The sequence below is a fragment of the Drosophila melanogaster genome, chromosome 3R (assembly GCF_000001215.4).
Source record: "Drosophila melanogaster chromosome 3R".
NCBI lineage: Eukaryota > Metazoa > Arthropoda > Insecta > Diptera > Drosophilidae > Drosophila > Drosophila melanogaster.
In genome coordinates this window covers 12,647,632-12,662,621 of record NT_033777.3, presented here as the reverse complement: position 1 = coordinate 12,662,621, position 14,990 = coordinate 12,647,632, and the positions used below count along the sequence as shown (strand labels likewise).

The 14,990-nt window shown below is 44.9% G+C and overlaps 2 protein-coding genes and 1 long non-coding RNA gene across 4 annotated transcripts; 1 reads left to right on the top strand and 2 right to left on the bottom strand.

The window, feature by feature from the left end:
* The first annotated feature begins 483 nt into the window (after positions 1-483).
* lncRNA:CR45586 (long non-coding RNA:CR45586) lies at positions 484-1,244 on the top strand. Its single transcript, NR_125151.1, has one exon. It is a non-coding gene; the product is annotated as a long non-coding RNA:CR45586 (long non-coding RNA).
* Positions 1,245-1,761: 517 nt separating this feature from the next.
* Positions 1,762-8,045, bottom strand: CG6225 (uncharacterized protein). 2 transcript variants are annotated; one of them, NM_001104289.2, is made up of 8 exons: positions 7,766-8,045; positions 5,720-5,961; positions 4,412-4,485; positions 3,676-4,350; positions 3,506-3,618; positions 2,740-3,452; positions 2,604-2,672; positions 1,762-2,547 (listed from the first exon to the last, which is right to left on the bottom strand). In NM_001104289.2, exons 2-8 carry the CDS (start codon positions 5,766-5,768, stop codon positions 2,126-2,128), a joined length of 2,115 nt encoding a protein of 704 aa, NP_001097759.1. In that variant the 5' UTR covers positions 5,769-5,961; positions 7,766-8,045; the 3' UTR covers positions 1,762-2,125. The 2 variants fall into 2 exon arrangements, with proteins under 2 accessions (NP_001097759.1, NP_650221.1); NM_141964.3 differs by having other exon boundaries at positions 7,992-8,045.
* A 1,666-nt stretch (positions 8,046-9,711) lies between these two features.
* Positions 9,712-14,564, bottom strand: Dtg (Dpp target gene). The gene is made up of 3 exons (NM_141963.3): positions 14,140-14,564; positions 11,473-11,808; positions 9,712-11,414 (listed from the first exon to the last, which is right to left on the bottom strand). The coding sequence occupies exons 1-3, from the start codon at positions 14,261-14,263 to the stop codon at positions 10,036-10,038; spliced, it is 1,839 nt and encodes a 612-aa protein (NP_650220.2). The 5' UTR covers positions 14,264-14,564; the 3' UTR covers positions 9,712-10,035.
* Between the last annotated feature and the right edge of the window lie 426 nt (positions 14,565-14,990).

Genomic DNA, 14,990 nt, shown 5'->3' with positions numbered 1-14,990 from the left:
AGTTTGGCCATCTGTCCGAACCTGCGGCGTCTGGTGATCCTAAGTACGACACTAATGATGCCAATTTGCCACGCTTAAGTCAACAGAAGTCAACAGAAGTTTCTTAACCAAATAACTCTTCCCTTTCGCTAAGATGTATAGGACTTTAGAAAAATGTTTACATAAATGATTTCTCCTAGCAGGAAATGCTAAAAAGACTTAATCCCACTTATTATTAACCACTGGGCATAGTACAATAATTAAGTACAATGTTTTGATTAATACAAAAAAATGCCCTTCTCTTCGACTGAATCTACAAAAATGATTGGAATTCAATTTCGATGATCGATCTTCAACCTAGTTTAGTCAAATTCCTACATGGCTTCATTAGATTACTACTAATCAAATCGACTTATTTCATACCTAGTTTCGGTTAACTATTTTTTATTTGCGCGACACCCATGCCACTTACATCAACATATCCTCGCTTTTTTGGAGCAGGTCAGGTCGGATTTGCTCCGCCCGTCCACCTTGACTCGATCTGGAGGCCCAGTTTCCAGTGCCAAAAAGTGGAAAAACCTGCGTGGACAGTGGCCCAAATTGCCGCGTGCCCATTCGCAAGGCAAATCTCTGACTTTGGCCAATATTCGAGTGCACCGTTAGACAGACGATGGCGTTGCGGTCGAGGCTGCAGCTCCAAGCCACCCGGGCCAAATTAATTCATGTTTTGGCCAGGCCGTCGATAACTTTGGCCGCGCATATTCATGCCATCCAGCTGGGATGCCTGGCTAGCTCCATGGCATCATCCGAAAGGAAACTGGTTATCTGGCTCGGGCCAAAAAAAATGGGTCAATCTCTTAGTAAGAACAAGTGTCAGGTTCTGTAGCAACCCACAAAAGATGAAGTTTTCAGCGGGCGACGCATTTCAACTCCTTTGTGCCCAGAGAAACTGGGGCAGGCGATCTGTTCTAGTTCGATTCTGGGGGATTTAGCTGAAAAGCTGAAATGTGCCACAGATAGATGAGCTCATGGAGCACCATTTACCGTAAACGGACTGGCTCCTGGCATGCCATAACCCATTTGAGATCGGACTTAGTCAATCTCAAGTCGGCTGTCTGATGCGGCCAGGTGCTGAACTGGATTTGACAGCCATTGGGACCACTTTAAAAGCAATTCAAGAGAAGATTACCCTCGTTGAATAACAACTAACTTATAGAAATCGTCTCATTACGAACACAAGTAGGTTGGGTAATCTCTGATGTGCTAATCCGATCCACTGGCAGATGCTGCCACACAACCATATTATATCAGCTTACCATTAATTTTGACTAGTTCTATTGGGGTTATTGACTTGATCATGCGATAAAGTGTTGGTAAAGTTGTTGTATGCATCGCTATTTGAGAGGAATCAATATAATTGGGCCAAAACAGGACATAACGTGGTTCTACTGAAGACACTTTCATTGTAAATGGAAATTGTTATGCAAATAAGCCTACCAAAATAAAAATTTGGCTAAGAGTACAAACTTATTAGGGCTAAAGCCCAAAGAATGTTTTATATACAATTTGTTGAAAAATGCCCAGATTACAGCACTGCTGTAAAGTATGCAACAAAAAATTTAACAGCTCCACAAAGACTTCGTGTAAAATGATAGTTAACATGAAGAATTCATGTAAAATTAAATACAAATTAAATTAAATTATATGTACAGGTATAAATAAATAAATAAACATTAATTTAGTTAGACCCAAATGCAAAGTGAAAACTGAAACCCATTAAATGGTATTTTCCAAATTATATTTAGAAAAATATACAATGTTATTTCTTAAGTATAAAGACAATGCTCGTATTAATGTAAACAGGTTTAACATATTTTTGGTCGATTACGAATAAGGATATTATACATTTCATATTACGTATTTGGTTTAAGTAAATACCTATTCCTAAAAAGGGGAAATTCGGTGGCAGGGTGCGACTTTATTCGATCAAAACTGGATGCTTAGGGCCAAATGACGTTACTAAAATACTAACAGTTGCAGTTATTGATTGGTTCGTTTTCTTGTTAGTCCCAGATTCTCTCTTAAAATTTGCATAGCTAACTAAATCTACATAATTACAGACAGTGTACACTGAAAGCTCTGGTCCTTAGGATCGCGAGGGTATAATCGCAGAAAGGATAACCATTAGTCCCAGTCCCAGTAGTATCAGGGGACTGGCGGAGTGACCACAGCTTCCTGCTCCGGTCGCAGAGCGGTACTCATCCTCAGGCAGATACTCCCGAATGTGACGCGTTTGGTTCATCATCCAGTAGAAGGCCCGCATGTTGCCCAGTCGCTTCAGTTCGTCCCCAATATCGTTCCGGATCTTGGCATTGTACTCATTTAGGAGACGCTTCTCCGCGGCACTCAGGAGCGTACTGTCGATCAGTTTGGGCTCATACGGCACCATGGTGACGTCCCGGAATGCAAGGAAGCGTGCTCCACTGGGATGTGTATGGCCAGTGTCCACAACCTCGAGCACGTTCTTCAGACGAACGCCAAAGTCATCGCGTTTGTAGTAGCCGGATTCTACAGGACAAAGCTGGATAAGCTCAGCGACTTAGTTATGTAACAGAACAACTTACCGCTAGAGAAGAAGTAGCCCTGCTTGAAGTGAAAACTGCTATTTTTGCCATAGGAAACTGATATAGGAGCTGTGGTGAAAGATTAGTATCTTTAAATAGAAATATCTAGAAATAGAAAATGAAAACAATTACTCACGTTCTTCCACAGATCCAAAGGATCCAATGCCATGACCTGTTGCCTGCGGGAAGTCCGTCATGTCCTTCCAAACCATGCTGCGCACCAAGGCGTCCACCTCGGAGGGCTTCAGATCGGACGGAAACTTGAGTTGTGCCAGATGCAGAATTCCAGCCAGAACATTCGTGTAGGCCTTTTTCATCTCGTGCGTGGGCTCACCAAAAATGAAGGTGCGCGACACGTCCGTGGTGCCCTCCAGATACTGACCCCCAGACTCGATGACCAGCAGACTCTGGTCGGAGACCTCGATGTTGGTCACATTGCTGGAGATGTAGTAGGGCAGGGCGGAGTGTTCTCCATAGGCCACCACCGTTCGCAGGGACAAGCCCTTGGCGTGCTTCTGGGACAAACGCCAGAGCTCTACCTCGTACTTAATCTTCTCCTCGGTCCACTGCTCGGTATGGAACCTAGTCTCCATGTTGCTCATGGCCTCACAAATGGCGGCGCCATCCCGGATGTGTGCCCTTCTCATACCGGCCTGTTCATCGGAGTTTTTCTGTGCCCGCATAAAGATAATGGGTGAGATCTCCCAGACGACAATTTTGCCTGGCATGGAGGTGTATATCGCCTCCGACGCTCCAAGATCCTGTACACAAGGAGCGGGTACAAGGACGCGCTTCCAGATCTGAGCATAGGTACGAATGTCACTCCAGATCTGATTGTACTCTTTGATTCTGCAAGGATTCAAATTAGCAAACCTACGACATAACCTTTATATGCAGCTTACTTCACGCAGTCTTCATTGAAGCAGTCTGTGCGGAGATGAAGGTCAATGCCCAGACTAATCTTTGAGTGGTCCACATAGAAGAATATATCATCCCGACTGATCACGGCGTATGACTAATGGTGAAATGGAGGTTACTTATAGAAGCTATGTTACAAAAAACTGAAACCCACCTTAATCACAGGAGTATACGGAATGTCTGTGCCCCGAATGTTTAGCAAGTAGGCAATCTCGGTGAGCGAAGTGACCACCATGGCATCGCAGCCCAGATGCGCCAGTCGCCTTCTCAACTCCTTGACCTTGTCCTGCCAACTCTCGCCGGCGAAGTGCTTCTCGTGCACTTTTATCACCTGGTTCTTGGGCATCTCCGGTCGCTCATCGCCCCAAATGTGATCCACCAGATTGGTATTGATCCTGACCAGCTTAAGGAACTTGTCCTCCAGCTCTCGCTCCCACTGAACCCAAAGGGAGTGCGGCACCAGATGGGGATCGGCACCCACTCGCTTGTCGATGTGAACATGGCTCCCCAACCAGTCGGCCACTGATACATTCCCGCTGGTCAGATAGATCTCCCAGTCGCACTCCAGCTCTCCATCGGCCTGCTGGGCATATCTGTTCTCCACCCAAATGGCTGCTCCGTGACTGGTCACGGCAGCAAAGGCACGCACTCCAGAGAAGCCGGACAGATATCGCAATCTCTGATCTCGCGCTGCCACCTCCTGGTTGAGATGCTCATCCGTGGAGGGCAGTATGTAGCCATAGATCTCCGGTCCCTGCAGCGTGGCTCTAATCTGCATTTGTTCGCGCATCGCCATCAGGCGATTGTGATAAACACTCATGGGCTGGATCTGCAAAAAGCCAGTCGGGTAAACAAAAAGAGATTTATATGCCCAAAACGGCACAACTCACATGTTTGCCCTTGCGGTATTGGCAAATCTCGCGATGATAGCCAGTCGGCTTTTCCGCAGCCACAAAGCCCACGACTGCAAACAATCCAAGAAGGCCATAAAAAATGAAAGGAAATATTTGCAAGTCGTAAATGATGTTGATAAATAAAATTTAAATTGTTGTCATTAGTAGCCAAATTCGTTATGCTTATTTATTAATGGCCAAACTAGCGGTCCCGAAATAGCATCAAGTGCGTCAAGGTGCCGGGACAAATTTCCCACGCTCGTTAAACGGCCATGCGACGCGACTTTTACTATATAGTGTGGTATATATTCGCCCAAGTGAGACACACCAGCATCTCCGTAGTGACAGGCGGAATATTCGCTTGAATTTCACTTTCAGTGGACCACCTGCCAACAGCCTCCCAAGTTGAGTCAACGCTGCGTATGCGTAATAGAAGTTCTGCTCGACTTGGTGTGGGTTTCCAATTCAAAACCAAAAGGCAAAGAAGTGATTGGGATGTCAAAGCAGGGAGACAGCCAGGCCAGCTGACAAGTAAATGAACGAGTGTCGGCATTTTGAGCAGCTTTTCAAGCACGATTTGTCAAAGTTTTGTGAATATAATCTAAAAAAAAAAACCGAATGCGAGTATTTGCCATACGGACCAAGGCGAAAAGCATATATGTTCAATTGATTTATTAAGACACAAGCGGGGAAAACGAAAGATAAAAATGTAGTCATAAAGGGTATAAAGATTTTGGAATGAAGGGTGGTCCATTACCATAGGCATTTTTTCGATTCAAATTTTAACTAAGGGACCTTGAAATATTTGCAATTAAGGCAATAGATCTTTTTTTATTTGTAATAAAATTAGTTCAGAGCATTCCATCTTCGTCATGACTAAATCAGATATATATATATCGTCTTGTTTATCTTTCAGCGTTTGTTTAAGTGGAAATATTTGGGAATTAATTTTCTTGTTAATAGCCGCATACTCATATATTCCTCCTTAGTTTATGTGATCTAAAAGAAATATACGAATGACGGGCAAACATCCAGTTGACACAGCTGATTTGGCATTTGTATAAATAAACATTATGCCATTTGGCGATCGCATACTTTCGTGACGCACTGTGGCCAACAAGCCGCGGTATTCTAATCGAAGGCTAAATTGGACGCGGGGGTAAAAGGAATTCAAGTTCCTGGGGCCATGTGCGAAACGCTATTCGTTTACACAACCGGCCAAAAATACCGTAAATCGATCAAAAGTCCATAAAATCAGCATCGGTCCGCCGTAAAAATAACATGGTAATAGGTGGTCGTACTCACCCAGCAAGATGCTCAGCGCCAAGCGCCAAATCCATTTGGCTGTCGTCATTGTTTTTATTTGCACTTAAAATTTCCCGCGATGTACTAGTCCGTAGTAAGCAGTCCGTAGTTTGTAGTTTCTAGTCCGTGTTCCGCGGATCTTGGGCCAAAAGTGCGGGAATTGTTTGTGTTTGCCTGAATCGGCTCTTCCTGCCTTCGGCACTTTGGCGAATTGTTGCTTTTTCGCGGATTCTTGTTCTTTTCTTTTATGGAGTAAACAAATCAAATGGTTGCAATTAATGATCTGAGCTAGAGGCGAGATCGGCGCAATGGCCAGGGTACTGGGATGACGGGGGCTCTTCTAATGGCCATTTGTCTGAATGATGCACTTTTCCGGTTAATGACCGGAACGTGGCACATGTTGCACCTAGCTGTCTGTCCGTTGCGGAGTGGCACATACATGTGGCAGTCCAAAGTTAAAAGGGTGTTGGCCTCGCCCGGCGCTTTCTTCTAATTGATATGCCGTGCGCCGTTCGACCAACTTCTAGTCCCTGGTGTAATAACTCATCTGCTGGCGACATTTGTATAAATAGCCATGATATCAGCCCGCTTAGGAATTTATAACTTCCGCCATTCGCGGGCTGCCATTGAATTGGGTTTTCCTTTTTGGAACACACCGATTTGGCAACTATTCTCTTTGGGGCTTCTGTTCTAAAGCTTAACAAAATATTCATTTAATTGCCGCCTTAATTAGCCATGCGTAAAGCCAAACGAATCAGTCCAATCATGCTGCAAATGAGCAACCAAAGCCAAAGAGCGTGGGTGGCTGTGGAAGTGGAAGTGGATGGATCTCCAAGTTCCGAACTGTAATACTAACCCTTTAGAGTACCTATAAAAGGGCAGCAACTTTAAGCTGGTTGTCAAACGCACAGATGGCAGTCAAAAGTGATTGAAAGTGATTGGGAAACATTTGAAGGCATCTGCATCGCGTGCCAAGCTGTCCATAAAACACGCAGTTCTCCATTTGTGTGCCAAAGCTATTTTCATTAACATATTTCCAAGTGACCACGAAATGGTTTACATTTCGCTCTCGTCTCAATTGAGCGATTGAAAAACAATTTTGCCGCCTGGGCGTTACTCGACTATTAGAGGTAATTTGTTGCTGCTACCATTGTTCGCATTGCCATTTTATTGTCTCGGTACTGGCGACAGATATGGCGAATCAAACGCCCCACATCCCATTCCCATTCCCATTCACACACATAAATATAACTAGTACAACCACATTGTACAATCCAGCCACCGCAATGAATATGGCTTGCGAAAGGCCATTGAAAGGCATCGGAAATAGTGACATTAAATAAAAGTTAAGCAAATTCGCCAAGTTGTGGGCGCTCGTCATCGACATGTATGTGTATGTATATTCCCAAGTAAGTATCTACATATGTTCGTGAAAGTGGCAAGTGTCCCTGTAATCCGCCTCCGGCTGGCAATTATACGCTTGACTTTGGCACCAAATCGAGATGATGCTCTAGTTATCGTAGTGCTTGATATTTGTATTTGCATGTGCATTTGCTGCCAAGTCTCAAAGATGACAGAGAGGATTCGGGCCCATAATGTGCATCCAGTGCCAACTGGCCGCCTGCCCTTAGATCTTGGTTATATCACAGCACATCCAGTGGGAGGAAGCCCCCGCAATTTGGTAGGAATGCAACACCTGCCGACGAGCTATATTCGGCCTTTTGTTTACATTTCTAATTGGGGAACATTCGTGAATTGGGAACGAGGTGGTCTCATTTGTTTTTCTTCAAATGCACCGCATTTCATTTCGATTTCAATGCTTTGGCGGTCACGGCAAGATGCCGCTGACTCACACAGAGAACATAGTTGCCAAAAAAAAAAACCAAAAAATACAAGAACCCCCGCCAGCATATACACGATCTGCCAGATTATTTTGTTTTCTATAAGTAGGGAGGTGATTTCAAAAATTGAATTGAATTCTGCGCCAACGTGCACCTTGGGCGTCACGAAGCGCCAGAAACAAATTCAAAATATATTTCACGGCACTTGCAATATAGACTGCACATTAATAACGGTTGGCCCACTGCGCGTATGGGTGACGTGCTGACAACGTTGCGTATACGCAGCGTATATCACCGCGTTTGCACCGCCGTTCGAAATAGCAGCGGAATTTCAAAATTCAGAATCATCTACCTTTGGCGGTTTTCAAAGGCGCGCGCACACACACACACACACTACTTCCGTTTTTCCTCGATTTTTTCTTACTACTAACCGAAGGAGGAGCAAATCCAAGCGAACCGCACGCGTGTAAAGCAACAAGCAAACTGAAAAAACTTTTTGATGTTGCTATTTTGTTTTTTTCGAAATGTGTGGCAGATGAAAAAGCGCTGGCACACACCCACAGAGCGAGTGAGAGAGAGTAAGGGAGAGGGACAGTGAGTAAGTATGAGTGAGAGGGAAAGAGACAGACTAGACTAGCTAGCATGCATGCATAGACGGTTTAATCGGAAAAATAAGTGCTTGGGGTGCAGGAGGAAAAGCGGCGGAAAATGCGGCGGGAAAAGCGGAACAGCTGAGCGAAAGGCGCACGAGCGGGAGCTTTGGCGTTAGACGCTCGCCAGACAAAAGTGCGGAAGAAAATGGGAAAAGTCTCCTCTTCTCGCCTGCAGCACAGTGGTCGTGGTTGCTCATCCGTGGATGGTTTGGCAACCCAATCCCGGCTATTACAATGGACTTGTGGCGACTTTGAGCGGCTAACATTTCACTTTAGTTCGCCAAGTCGAGCAGACAATGACGTCGTTGAGTCGCTGGATTTCCAAGTGAGCCAATCCAGGGCGTTCGACTTAAGCAATTGACTCTTGGATTCGATGGAATCGAGAAAATAAGGCTGTCAATTGGTGTTTTATGGCTTTTAAATTGATTCTTTGGCGGGCGACCGAAATCGAAATCGAAGACCACTGTGCGGGCGCTTGCATAATCCGGCGTAAACAAATACATATCCGAATTGACGAGCTCTTAATCTCAAAATCGTTTTGTTTATTTCATTCGGTCACGAAGCGAGCGCCTTTTCATTTCGCTCATTAAGCTCATTTACACAGCGACAGCCACTCGATTTTCCGATGAAAAGCGGAGCGGCATTTGAAATGATGGGAGTGCCGACCGAAGACGGGTGGGAGTTCAGCATGCTCTTGTTTATTATGTTGCTAGCGAGCAGTAAGTAATATTGCCGCTCTCTGATCGCCCTGCTCTCCATTTGTTATTAACTAATTAAAAATCGACTTTGAAGAGCGCCGCCCGCAATGCCCGCAAAAGAGCTTTTGATCAATACGCCTGACAAGCAATTAGGCGTGCGGGTGCCATTTCTTCTGACTTTTATGTAGCTTAGCCGTAAATCATTTCTGGTTGACCTTTAGTCTAATCTTGGGACTTGAGGGGCAGGGGAACTGACTTCAAAGCAATCACACATTTAATATTTTTCCGATGCATAATGCAACAGTTTTCCAATGGGTAGTTGTGGACATACAAATATGCACCTTGTAACTCGGAGGCTAAACTACGGAACTTAACTGCCATGGTAGCCTCAGAAAACTAGCTTTTTCACTAATTGGCCATCACTTACACAGTTAATATACATGGCATTGTTTTTTGGCTTAAGTTTTATGACATGCCAAAATGGCAATAACTTTTGCAGAATATTTCCGTCAAACTGTTACCAAAGCAGCCAAAATATTATCGAACATTATTTAACTAAGAGCCTTGCAAATATCAAAGTTTTTCTAGCTGCAGGCTTCGTTCATTTAATTTTGGTCTATCTTAATTTACTAAAGGTATAGTCGACATAAATATAAAACAAAAAAAAAATAAAGATTCAGTTTCTTTGCATAGGATTATGAATGAACTGAATAGGCATACATTTCATACATAATCATTTACTCAGCCAAAAAATATGCAACAAGCTTAAGGAAAACCGCCCAAAAGATACTCCACACGTTGACCAATCGAAATTATTTATTCTGACTTTCCATCAGACACAATAAAAAAGAGCTTAACTCTATAAAAGTCTAAATATAAATATTTTTGTCGAACTTTTGCAAATTCTTAGTGGCTAAAGTGCATTTAAAATTAAACAGTATGGCAAATGCTTTCGTTTCAATTCGAGTTTTCGTTTGCTTAGCTTGCAGCTGCTCTCAGTCAACAATTTAGTAACCAAAATGAACATCCGGCCAAAGAAACAGCCTGAAGTTTTTTATCGAAATCTCAAAGTTAATAAATATTTACAGGGCACCATGGTGTTGGCATCATCGTGCTGAGAGAGTCTACAGGCATTCATCGGTCTCCTCGTTGCCCATCGGCAGAATGACGGGCGACGAGAGATCCACATCGAGCAGCTTCATCTGGACATTGTCCTCTTCCTGAATATCCTTGCCCAAACGCTGTTCCTGCATCTCAATGTCCAAGGTGCCGTGCTGCCGTTGGAAGGAAACCACGAAGATGACCAGCGAGGCCACGATGAAGATCACTGCTGTGCCGGAGCACAGGGCTATGATCAGGGTGGACCGGTAGTTGGTGGCTCCGGACAGCTGGGCCGAGTGTTCGTCAGCCGAGTTGCTATCGAAGGTTTGGCCAGCATCGTGTGGGGGATAGGAGACCAGCGGAGTGGCGGTGCTGTCGTCGGAAGAGGACTTTCCCTCATCCACAACGTCCTCGTTTTGCTCCTCCGAGGAGTCGTCATCCACTATTGCTCTCTCAGTTGGTTTCTCATCCGATTCGGAGCTATCCCCTTCTACCGGGGATTCATCATCACCTTTTGGAAAGATCACTTCTTTGATTGGTTCCTCGGTGGGACTTGCTTGACGGTTGGACTCGGAAACTGTCTGGACTCTTTGTTCCTTTAGATGCTCCTGTTGAACTGAAACATCTTCCTTGGGTTCCTCCTCCACAACAATCTTGGCAGCTTCTGTGATAGCTTCTACTGTTGTTTCAGCAACGATTACTTCATCTTGTGCTTCATCAGGATCCGCTGCCACCACAGTTGCGTCTACAGAAGGAGTGTTGACCTCCACTTGCTCCTCCATTTCCGCCTTAGCCTCAGCTTCCGCCTTTTTCTCGATCTCCTCATTTGGCTCGGTAATCGATTTAGTGGGTTCCACGGTGACCAAGGGACCTGCGGTGGTTGACGTTTTGGCTGGAGCCTCCTCCCCTTCAATGATGTTCTCATTTATCTCATTCTGGTTGTCGTCGTGCTCTTCAAGATTACGTTCGTCGCGAACAGTCTGGGGTTCCTCGGAAGGATCAAAGTGTTGTTCGTCAGATACCTCAGGTGGAATTTCAACGGTAGATGGGTCCTCAACGCCTTGTTTCTTGGTGACTTGGTGCTTGGGCTCCTCATAAACTGGCACTGTAGTACTTTCATCAATTTCCTCGAATTTCTCGTGCTCCTGCTCCAAAGCCAGAAGGTTCGTTTTGGTGATCGGTTGCTCAGTGATGGCTTTGTCTTCGTTGAGAATCACGGAAACCAGGTCACTGGTCACGTTGGGTAATGGTCTGATGTGGCTCTCCATCTGCTCACTGGAAACGGCAATGTTATCCGTTACTGTCTCCGCTTTATCTTGATTTTCCAAGCGATCTTCATCGATTGTCTTTGACTCCTCTTCAGCATCCAGGGATTTGGGCTCCCGAGCACTTTGGACCGCAACTGCGTAAATAATAAATTAAGCAAACTTTCTTCCAACTGAAAGATTAATAGAACTTACGCTTAATTTCATGATTTTCAAGTTCAGCTTCTGCCACTTTTTGAACTTCCTCGATGATTGGTTCCACCGGAGAGGGCGCATCTTCCACTTCGCTGTTCACGTCGTTCTTTATATCCTGCTCCAGATTTCCGCCGTAAACCGATACAAAATTATCCGTAGCCTCAACAGGATCTACAGGATTAGATTCAGCTACTTTGAGTTCCACGACAGGAAGAGCAGTAGCTGTTTCATTCTTGATAATGGGTTCTGGTGTTGGTGAACTCTCCTCCAACTGGATGGGAAGTATTGTGGTACCCTCCACATCGTCCACTTCTGCAGGCAATGAGGTTGACTCGACTAAAACGAGAAAATGTGCAAAATAGTTACGATTTTTCCACATTTGTTACGCCAATGTTGTCTCACATAGTTGCTTTTATTTGTGTAGCCAGTACACCCACCCCATGTAATGGTAATGTAAAATGTAGAAGAGTAAGCTCAATGTAAAATGTCAATAAAATGTAAAATAGTGCAGATCAATTTAATTCTTAAAAAAAAAATTGTATTAAAATATAATAAGGACCACAAAATATTCGCTCTGCGACCAATTCAATTGTTATCACAGGCTTTTGGTTTTTGATACTTGTTAAATAACAATCTTTTTAGTATTTAACAAGAATTAAATATGACCCTTAAAAAAATGTGTGATTAATTGGGAAACAGCATCGAAAATTCGTGATGAACTTTCTGAATAATTAAGTTTACATCGATGACTAGGCTCGGCTTTCTCCCAAGAAACTGAGAACACGTCGCAAGTACTTAACCAGAAATGGAAATAGGCTTGGAAAATATTGAGAGCTCCTCCCTAACTTTCCCCCAAAAAGTATCAGAATGCATTTAAAAGCGGAAATTAATAAAATGTATTTTCGAACGATGTTAATGGACGAACCGCTACATTGATAAACCTCCCATTTAACGCGCTAATAAACAAATATTACAGCCATATTCCACACGAGTGCCATTAGGCCTTTTCGATGGATTCTTAATGCTTTATAGATGGGCATCTTTCTGGATATTATCCATTACAGACATACATGTATGTACATATGAGCCGCAACATCGATACGGCCCATTCATAGCCACATCAAGGCGGCTCATCATCGCTGTCATCGATGCACATTTTCTCACACATTCATTCACAACTGGGTCCCAGGTCGAGATTCCCCCGCCTGGTAGCCAAACGCAACTCGATCAACCCGAATTCTCCTCCAGAGACACATGTACATATGTACGCCCGCGTCCCATTACTCAAAATGCATGGCCACTTGGACGGATGAGAAAGGAGGAGGAGTAGGATGGAGGTCGGAGTGATTAAAATTCCAGACACACACAGCAGACACCAAGCAACAAATCGAGGAATCCCAAATTAGTAACCAAATAAACAAACCAACGAGACCGGGCAACCCGCCCAGCCTGTCGCATTGTGTGCCTATAAAGTAGCTGACTTATTTATGAGGGGACATCTATTCCATTCCCCTGCCCCCCATCCAGTGAATCCCTGTCCCTAAGATGCAACTCGTTTCGTGGAAAATCGGAATTATTAGATGCTCTGCATGAGATATGCATGGGCGGTCGGTCCATGCCCATGCCCATGACCAATTTCCATTCCAAATCCCTTGGGAACGCATCGAATGCCCAAGAACAACGAATAGCTACAATATCAGCAGAAACTGTCTTTGGGTCTTAAAATGGGACAAAGCATGCCGCACAAACGAAAACAAAGAGGCGGCCAAATGAGGAAAATGGCATTTAAAGGAAAAATACAAGCATAAATCGATTTTCTTTTCGGCTGGGCTACGCAGTTTGCCGCAGTTGCAGTTCCAGATGGCAGATACAGATGTACGATATATGTACATATGTACATATATATTCGGCTAGATGTAGGCCAGTGTCAGCTGTCAGTTCCTTTAATTCGGGATGGGTGTGGCCAAGGAATTATGTTTTGTGCTGTTTAAGTGAGAGAAATTACATGTCCAACACATAACACATAACACACAGCATGGCAGCACGCCATATGATCAATGATCCTTTAATTTCGAGCTGTGTCCGTTGATAATTTAATAATGCGATATGGGTTTGTTCACCCCAGACTACGGAAATTTTATTGCCGCTACCCAATTCCCATTAAACTCTCCCCCGAGTTTATCCCCCAGCCCAAAGGGGGCAACGATATCTTCTCCTTATCGCACAATTTGAAGTGTTTGACCGCCTCAATTGGCCTGTTACCAAACATTATTGAACTTTCGCACGCTGCCGGCGAGCATGAAATGCAGCTGCCGATGGGCATTCATAAGTACACCAAGTATGACACCCAAGTGCCACCGTTTGGGGTTTTTTGCAAAAGGGGGGTCTCTTCCGCGGCACAGACATAATTACGCTCGTTTTGAATTATGTCAAGCAAAAGCCCAGCAGACAAGGAAAATCGCTATAAAGCCACACCGCATCATAAGAAGACGATGAGGAGACCCCCAGATATGTATATAAGTCAAAGGCCTGATGCGACCGCAGCAGCCACCAGCCACTGCAAGTGATTACGACAATCACGATGATGGGGCCTGTGCTGGAGATACCGCTCCACAGCTCCGTGGAGATATACCCACTACACTCACTATATTCATACTTCATACTCACTTGGCTGAGCCGAGCACGAAGCCAGCAGGCAGAAGACGATCACGCAGAGCAGCGATCCCGGTTGCAGATGCAGCCTCTTTCTGGAGGAGCAGCTGCTGGCGCGGCTCTTAGAAATACTGGCCATATTGAGTGACTGATTGATTAGGTTGTCGCTCCCAGTTTGACGGGCCCGAAATCAACTGGCCAACACGCACAAACACACACGCACGCACAAGGCACAGCAAGACTATCAAACACGGGATGCGCACACAGATACTGAAACACCGGGATGTGTAGATAAGGAATACAGCTGCATTCGCCTGTTCTCGAGACTTTCAGCTGTTGCTATAACTTCGATTTGACTCCGGTTTTCACGGGGTTTATTCACTACTCATCCGACTACCACGCACCACGACCGAACGCGTTGGCCACTCGCAAAGAACTAAAGTTGAGAACGCGTGCGCTCTGGAATTTTGTGTTGCTGCTGCCGTCGTTGCTGTAGTTGCTGCTGCTGCTGCGGCAGGCAATGCATGTGCTGCGCTCGTATATTGATGACGACGTCGGTCCCAGCTACCTACCCTACTTGCCCCTACCGCCGCCGGCAGATCCATCATATGCCTTTATTTGCTCTCGGGTAATAATAGGGCCTGGCAGGCAGGCGGCTTCTGCTTCTGCTGCTGCAAGTAAGTGGGCTGCCCGGCCCTATAAACTCCAACTGCGCCTCCCCAAACACACACACACACACATATATATCCACTTATGTTGGTTTGATAAGTGCAAGTGCCTAGCGCCGGCCCCAAGCCAAGCAAAGGCAAACTGAAACCAACTTTTTGGCCCGGCTATGGCTAGCAGCAGCACTTCACATCCACAGC